The 9,094-nt window shown below is 33.3% G+C and overlaps 1 protein-coding gene across 1 annotated transcript in view; it reads left to right on the top strand.

Moving 5' to 3' along the window:
* The first annotated feature begins 254 nt into the window (after window positions 1-254).
* LOC120281383 (putative callose synthase 8) overlaps window positions 255-9,094 on the top strand; it is a 31,302-nt gene continuing 22,462 nt past the window's right edge. Inside the window, exons 1-6 of the mRNA XM_039288227.1 lie at window positions 255-492; window positions 1,625-1,725; window positions 2,829-2,896; window positions 3,072-3,153; window positions 3,242-3,340; window positions 5,051-5,170. Of these exons, the coding sequence (XP_039144161.1) occupies window positions 282-492; window positions 1,625-1,725; window positions 2,829-2,896; window positions 3,072-3,153; window positions 3,242-3,340; window positions 5,051-5,170 (681 nt within the window). The 5' untranslated portion in view covers window positions 255-281. The remainder of the gene's footprint in view (window positions 493-1,624; window positions 1,726-2,828; window positions 2,897-3,071; window positions 3,154-3,241; window positions 3,341-5,050; window positions 5,171-9,094) is intronic.

The raw sequence follows: 9,094 nt of genomic DNA, 5'->3' as shown, positions 1-9,094 counted from the left end.
TCTTTCCCTCCAAACAGCTCTCCATGTCTCCACCACCACCACCTCCCTCCTCCCCACACACACCTCCACAGAAAACAATCAAAGAAACAAAAGCAAAAAGCAAAAAGTAAAAAGAAACTCACTTTCCCCCTCCTGAAAAAGAAGAGACATTATCACAAATCAAAAAGCTACAGATTTGGATCTTGATGGTCACTGTTACCAAAAAGCCATGCAGATCCTTCTGTATATATTCTTCTAGATTCTTATCTGCCATTGTTCCTTGATGTCTTGTTGCTCTGTCCATGGATGAGATTGAAGTTGTTTCAGAAGCACCATTGTCTGACCAGGCTTCAACTAGTTCCTCCAGACCTTCAAGGAGCTATGAGACACTTGGTCATGCACATGAACTGTTCGACAGTGAGAAGGTGCCTTCGAGTTTGGTTACTGAGGTCCGAAGGTTCGTCCGTGTCGCCAATCAGATACAATCTGAGTCTCCTCGCCTTGCTTATCTATGTAAGACTCTTGAAACCTTGTTCCTTGTCCAGTGTTTGTTTGATGAGATATTCATTTTATGGTTGTGATTATCTTGGCTGCTTTGCTGTTCTAGCTAATCTTAGTTTTTTGATGTTTAATTGCTTTGGTATATGTTTTTTTTTTCTCTCCTAAGTTAATGTTGAAGAACAAGATGTCATGCATGGTTAGCGGATGGACTTACATGATATTAACTTATGCTTATTTGGTGGACATTTGATCACCCATCAGTATGGCATGCTCTCATGGATGAATCATTTGATTTACAGCTGCATTACCATCATCTTATAAATACACAAAAAGTAAAATAAAATAGAACTCTTTGCAAAATTGGTTTCAACTAAACTATGCAAAATTTAGCTTAGCACTATATGCAGAACTGCTTATATTATTCATCTTTGATGGCCCTTCATCCTGTCATTTCATTATCTTCCTTCAGCATTTTAATTTTTATCTTTTAATAGAGTAATTTTGTGCATTCGGTAGGTTACAAGTCCATGTTAAAAATGATCCAAGTTCCTGATGGGCATGTCACCCTTTTACCTTTCAGGAAAATGAATACTCAATAAATCAATTATGATCAGGGACTTTATGTTCAAAAGAATCTATTATTGAAACCATGTCTCATTTGTTTCTCTGTTTTCATTAGCTTTTACAATGATTTGGATTTAACCTTAAATAATAAATTTCTTCAATGCTGATTTTTTAGCAAATTTTGCTCAAGATTGATCTAGTATCAAAGTGAACATATATTCTAGTTGAATCTTTGAATCATGAATGCAATATATAATGCATGTTAATAGCTTAGATAAGTAGACAACTGTAAGGATCGATCTCCTTCACTCCACACTTACGAATTTTAGACAAGGAATGGAGATCGAATCCCAATGGCTTATGGTCATTGTATAGTCACCTTGTTTATCTCCAGTAAAATAAAAGCACGGTAATAACGTCTTGATCAACCTGTGGATAAACTTAAGTTCTGATGCTTAAAACCATCCACCATCCACAGCAACCCTACTTTCCAAAATCTGCTAAATGTTCAATTTGCTAGATCATGATGTATTACATATGATATTTAAAGCTTTGTGATGTTTATGAAATCCATGGACAGGTCGGGTTCATGCATTTACTATGGTACACTTTCTAGACCCAAATTCTAGTGGACGAGGTGTTCGACAATTCAAAACTACACTTCTTCAGCGATTGGAACAGGTTATTGTAGCTTGGTTCATTTCTGTTGAATGCTTTCTTTTCCTACGCAAAGTCCTCAATTTTGAATGTTTGATGTGCATGTGCAGCAAGTAAAATCAGCCTTATCTAACCATGAACTTAGTCAACATTTCAAGTTTACTGTGTTCAAATGAAACATAAAATAGAGTGCACTTAGTTTTGAAACCGCGATAAATAAATATAGCATATGAATATGACCATGCCTAAGCTGGATAACATTTAGGTAATCTCAGTGGAAAAAAAAAACCCAATGAGATCAAATTGGTGCACTCTCATATTTATTGAGCCTACCGTTCAGCCTGAAAAAGTTAATGCTCCTTTATTAAAATCTCTGCCTAATATCTGTCTTTGTTAACTCAACAAAAAGGTCCTGTGAACAAGCTCTATTTCAATTTAATTTTTGTAGATTCTGGAATCATGCATATATTTAAAGATTTTTCCCTTTTGCTAAGGATAAATCTCATAGAGCCATGGATCGGATATTTAAGATTTATTTATTTGTTTTGGAGGGGGAGGGGCTGCAAAATGTTACCAAATATAAACTTTCTAATTGGATTTAGCTCAGCATAGTCAAAAGGTACTAAAATAAAAATCACCTGAATTGAAATTGAAAATTATTTCTATGCTTAAAATTTTATGTATCTTAAGAATTGGTCCTACAATTGAAGAAATTTTTAATATATTTTTCTGGCAACAATTTCAAATTGATAAGATGTATTTCTAGCTACAACTTCTCACTAATAAATTCATGAACCATTAACGAGTTCATGAATTATGTAAGACCTAAAATTTACTATTTGATGTACAAACATACTCCTACAAAACATGAGGGAAAAATTTTAGTCCTAATGTACACATCCAATACTTTTTTGATCTATTGGAACAAGGAATGCATTGTCATTACAATTTTCAACAATCTTCCTTGTATCTCTTAATCCTTTTAAAATAGAATAAATAGCGTATTTTATCATCATAAGCAGTTTTTGTTAAATATATCAAGCAAACCAAATTTGCTCAACTTTCATATATTTCTTTGTTTTGTAACTTCCATAATTTTGATCAGTGATTGGTTTATGTTATAATAGGATGAACATACCATTCCAAAGCACGAAGGGAAAAGCGATGTACGAGAATTGAAATCATTCTACCTTAAGTATGTTAATTATCTAGACTCATTATGCTGTGTTTAGTAAACTATTGAGAACAAAAACTAGCTAAATCCTCTTAATTATTGTTTTCCATTTTCTGTAATACAGTAGAAAGTAGTGTTTGTGTTTTCTTCACTGGTTATAACATGCAGTTGCACCTGTAATTTGTTCTTTGCACAGAATGAAAGATGCAAATGAGCAAGTGGTTGCTTCTGTTCTTTATGAAGTATTGGAAGCTATTAAATCTGAAGCTGGTTTTGTGGTATGCATTGTTTTTTTTTTTTTTAATCTATTCAAGAACATATATACTTTGAATTTGTTTCAATATACATTTTCCATTTTATCAATAGACTTCTGACGATGCCAAAGCCTCAAAAGCATCTTTTGCATCCAACATTCTGCCGCTTGATTCGGGGGGTAGTCATCATGCTATTATGCATCTTCCAGAGGTCAGGGAACTATTTATCTTATTGAACTCCCGTCGGTTTTCTTTATATTTATAGACTAGAGTGTCTTTCAGATGTTTCTTTTTATTTTATCATAGTTCTATAATGGTTTGTCTCCTATGAAATTTGCAACTTTCACAATTTAATCTTGCCCAATGTCAAGATGCCTTGAAAATTCTTCATAGTGACTTCTTTGATCACGTCTTTGGTCATATTTTCGAGCTTCCTTTACATGCCTTGATTTTGGCTCTAGAAATTTTCCATGAAAACATGAAAATCCCAAACATAACTACATAAAATACATAGGATTGGATCTGCAGGTCTTACTATTATTTGATTTTTTCACTGTCATTGAACTGAATTCTAAAGCTAGAAACATTGCATTAGTTATGTTTGGCCACAACCTCAACATATAACTCAAATCGAGAAGTCACACGCATGAAAAATTTGTATTTATGTGTGTATTTATTTGTATGACTGATCCATTATCCTTGAGTAAGTGAATCATTCAATGAGCTAAGTAGTATTTGCAACATAAAATGAACATCCTATCCCTAACACTAAGAAAAAATCTTTGCATTTCCCTTATCTTGAATCAGTGTGGGCATTGAGGGAATCCTCTTCTTTTTGTGGGTATTAGATTTTCATTAAAGTTTGGATTTTTAATTTTATTTTTAAGTTATCTAATGTTTTGGGTGCATTGAATAGAAAAAAATTGTGATCTCATGGAAATTTTTATGAATGTGAGAGCCATTTGTGAGATAGTATCCCGGATCTTTTTATAAGATAGTGTCCCAAACATCTCACTTAGATGCATCTTTCTGTGATATCTCATTAAAATTTCTAAAAGAAGCTAACTCTTCATACCATTTTACATAATTGAATGTCTGAAATATTTAGCATCCATTTTCATTGAATAAGTTATTATATGAGAGTTGAATTTTTTCAATTTATTCTTTGTATTTGTTTCCATAAGATGATTGCTTGAGAAGTTTAAACATGAAATTAAATTTTCTAAACTTGTATGCAATGATTTGTGCAATTATATATATACATGTATAGCCTAATTGATTTTTGTGGTCTTCTTGACTAGTTTGTTAAATTGTATTTCATACAAAAGTTTGATCAACTTGATGTTGCAAAACTTGATCAATCATAACCAAATCATGGAGCAAAAGTGGGATGTCAACGAACTAGAATATAGCCTAACTAAGATAAATTAATGTTTGAGAGATCATGTTGGCTGATATAATACTACAAGTGAAGTGATATCTAGATGTGAGAGATTGTAATTTATGATAAAATGATTCCTTTATTAACCAAAATTTTCATATACAATTGATGAAATTTTCTGTGGCTACCAACTCAATAGTTACAATGAATTGTAAATTCTTGTTATGACTGTAATGATCATTAGAAACTTATGCATTGTAAAATGAACTTTAGACGGTATGTTAAATTTTTAAACAATAAGGATATGTACAAGTAATTGTTAGTAATTGGAACCTGTCCCCAAGCATTCATCAAGAGCTCTAGTGGTTGTCCAGTCTCAAGCATTTTTATTTTGATTTAAAAACTATCGTTGAAGCAAATAAATTTCTTAACTTCACTTATAATGAACTTTTAGATAATCTTATCTGTTAAACCACTATCATCCTGCTGATGACATCTTATACTTGTTTTGAAAGTTTCTTATCCTTTGATATGATTTAGATCAAAGCTGCACTTTCTGCTGTTCGAAATGTTCAAGGTCTTCCTATGGCACGAAGTGGGGAAGAAACTGGTGGCTATGTTGATTTGCTTGACTTTCTTGAATGTTTGTTTGGATTTCAGGTAAAAATATCTAATGTGGTATGTGACGTTTTAAACAATTAAAAATGTATATCTCTATGTCTATTTTCCATGCTTATAATGAAAACCTTTTAGTTTTATTAATGCAAACCTTTTTGTGTTAGATAATTGCTTGAAATATATGACTTTATTTGATTAGCATAGATATGCTAACAAAAGTGACCAAAAACACTACCTCATGTTACTAGTTTCATCCCTAGAAATGAGTAAAGTATGATCAATTTTAAAAAAATCATCACTTAGCCCAATAGTAGAACCTCCTTGATAATTGCATGTGTTTTTTTTCCTAAGAAACTAATCTTTAACTGTCTCGAGAAATCGTTTTCTGGTTTAGTTCCCTATATTCTTAGATCCTCTGTATGGTTACTAGATTATATATATAAACTACAGACAATCCTATTCTTTAAGGAATTTTATATACATGTCAAGATTTAATTATCAGCTGCATCCATCTTATCCTACTTCATGCCGTTGGTTTGCTTAGTAGATCATCATGTAGATGGTTCTGCTGATTATTTTCATTTGAGTTGAAGGGATCAAGGGCATATTGTGCATGTATATAATCCACAGACAGACATAATCCCACTAGCAAAATACATTCAATTATGAAGGCCAGCATATTTTAACTGTTGAAGCAAAAATTAAATAATGTTTAATCCAAATTAAGTAAATTATAATTTTGATTGAAAAACATACATTGAAAATCCCATTTCACTTTTCTTTTTTCTTCTTATCATTTTTTTAAGTTATTCTTGTCCTTGTCCAACTCTCTAGCAGTAAATTAGCAGCCTTGATGCTTTTACGATTTGGTTCCCTTTTGGGTTGTTCATTTGGACATTACAAACACAAACTATTAAATTATTTTGTTGGTTTAAATCTTTATTTTGCTTTTGCATATGTATTACAGAAAAATTTGGCAATTTGATAGATATTGATTACATCTCATGATGTAATTAAGTTGGAAAACTTTAATTGTGATTTATTCCTACTTATGGTTTTGTCCATGTGCAAGTGGTGGATAGATGGGCACACTTTTTGTATCTTTTATTTTGCTGGTGAAGTATGTGTCTGATTTTAAAAGGGTTTTGACATCATTCTATAATTGATACTCTTACTGATATCTTGAATTTAGAGAAATTGTGATTATAACTAAAGTTCATGTGAAGAAAAAGGAATGAATTCTCCTCAATTTTTCATTATGCTCAATAATAACGAGTATATAAACACTGCATATTGACTATGTATAGAAACGAGAAAAATAGGAAAGAATAAAACAGAATAAAACTGAAAAATTCCATTCCTAAAATGGATTCCCAATATCAAGGGATTTTGTTGAGTTGTTAGCTGTGAGAAAAAGATACTTTCAATCTTATCTCTAAGAAGAAAAATACACTTCTCTTATAGGTACATTGGACCCCATAAGAGACAGATTTACAACTGTACATCAATATAAAAGAATCGTATCCCTATAATAACATTTGTGCCTAAAAAACAGGCAAAATTTATGGTTATCTTATCTCTGAAAAGCAGCTAGCAAATTCCTGAAAATCAGGGATTTTTCTACACTCCCCCTCAAGCTGGTGAATGGATGTCCTCCATTCCAAGCTTTCTAACAATCTCTTGAAACACAGTGATTGGCAGCCCTTTTGTGAGTATATCTGCTAACTGGTCCTTTGTTGAAACAAATTGAGTTCAGATTAGGCCACTGTCAAGTTTCTCTTTGATGAAATGTCGATCGACTTCAACATGTTTTGTTTGATCATGTTGCACGGGATTATGAGCAATACTTATTGCTGATTTGCTGTCGCAGTACAATCTCATTAGACCTTCCCATTTTATCTTCAAATCACCAAGAGCTATTTTTAACCATAGAAGCTTGCATATTCCCAATGCCATTGATCTGAATTCAGATTTTGCACTTGATCTTGCTACTACATTTTGGTTTTTACGCCTCCATGTCACAAGATTACCACCCAAGAATGTACAATAACCTGAAGTTGATCTCCTATCAACTAACGAACCTGCATAATCCGCATCAGTGTAGGCTTCTAGAGTTAAGCTATGTCCTTTCTTGAACAAGATCCCTCTCCTAGGATTTCCTTTCAAATACTGTAAAATTCTGTGCACTGCCTTAAGATGCATTTCTTTTGGATTGTGCATAAATTGGCTAACAACATTCACCGCAAATGCAATATCTGGTCTTGTATGTGCTAAATAAATCAGCTTCCCAACAAGTCTTTGATAAGAACCTTTATCCACCATGGAATCATCCGGAGCATCACATAATCCATGGTTAAACTCAATTGGTGTGTTAGTTGGCTTACAACCCAACTTCCCTGCTTCCTTTAATATGTCCAACACATATTTTTGTTGTGAAATAAAAATTCCTTCCTTTGAATATGCCACTTCAATACCTAGAAAGTACTTTAACCTCCCAAGCTCTTTGATGTCAAACTCCTTCAGCAAGCACTTTTTTAAATTATTTATCTCTTCTGTGTCATTGCCTATAACTATAATATCATCGACATATACCAATAATGTTGTCACTTCCGCAACTTTGAGTGTCTCACAAACAAAGTATGGTCTCCTTGACTCTGCTTATATCCTAAGGTAATCATTACCTTAGTAAACCTTCCAAACTAGGCCCTTGGTGATTGTTTAAGTCCATATAGAGCTTTCTTCAATTTACATACCATTCCTTCTTTTGATTCAAAACCAGGAGGGATCTCCATATAAATTTCCTCTTCTAAATCACCATGAAGAAAAGCATTTTTTACATCAAATTGTTGTAGATTCCACCCAAAATTGCCTGCCAATGATAATAGGACTCGTACCGTACTCATCTTCGTAACTGGAGCAAACGTTTCAAGGTAATCAATGCCGTAGGTTTGAGTATACCCTTTTGCAACAAACCTTGCCTTAAATCTTTCTATAGAACCATCAGACCTGTACTTCACTGTGAAAACCCATCTACATCCAACTAACTTCTTTCCTCTTGGTAATTTAACCAACTCCCATGTTTTGTTTTTTTTCTAGAGCCTCCATCTCCACTTTCATGGCATTTTTTCATTTCCCGTCTCCTATTGCCTCAAATAGATTTCTCGGAATGGGAATTACATGAAGATTGCTAAGGAAGGCCCTATGACTTTGGGATAGGTTTTGATTAGTCATGAACAAGCATAATGGATGTTTTGTGCATGTCCTAGTTCCTTTTTGAAGTGCAATGGGTAGATCAACATTACTTGGTTGGTCAGGTTTATCAACAGGTTGAGAGGTGTCAGTTGGAGGTATGATGATTTCAGGCCTGGAACTTATTTTAGGTGGTTGAACAGCAGCTTGAACAGGAAATTGCACTTGCACAGATTGAGATAGAGGTATTTTCTTCCTAGAATATACCTGCAGTGGTTTAGTATTGTCTTGTTTTCCCGTATCCTTCGTTATTCTACTAGATCTAGGAGACTCATTAAGAGGTATGGACTCAATATGGACACGCTCAGGTTTAACAGAAGCAGGAGTAGACTCAATACTCAATAGAAATAGGAATTTGACATTCTCCAGCTGAAATATGTTGACAAGGAAAATAAAAAAAGCCATGTTGGCCAGGAAAGTCAAGGGAGAATAAGTCCATTGTTCTATCTTTACTTAAGGTCTCCCCTGAAGATAGGATTGTTGAAAAAAAGAATCTGTTTTCACAAAAGTAACATCATCTTAAACAAAAAACTTTTTTGTAGGTGGATGAAAGCATTTGTATCCTTTTTGTGTGGAAGAATACCCAACAAAAACACATCGAAGAGCTCGTGGATCAAGTTTTCCCCTGTTTTGTGAGTGAACATGAACAAAAGCAACACTTCCAAAGATTCTAGGAATAAGATTTTTTTGAGGCACAAAAGATTGGAAAAAATTTTA

This window comes from Dioscorea cayenensis, chromosome 17 (genome assembly GCF_009730915.1).
Source record: "Dioscorea cayenensis subsp. rotundata cultivar TDr96_F1 chromosome 17, TDr96_F1_v2_PseudoChromosome.rev07_lg8_w22 25.fasta, whole genome shotgun sequence".
NCBI lineage: Eukaryota > Viridiplantae > Streptophyta > Magnoliopsida > Dioscoreales > Dioscoreaceae > Dioscorea > Dioscorea cayenensis.
Note: the sequence above shows the minus strand (reverse complement) of the source record. Positions and strands in the feature narration are given on the sequence as shown.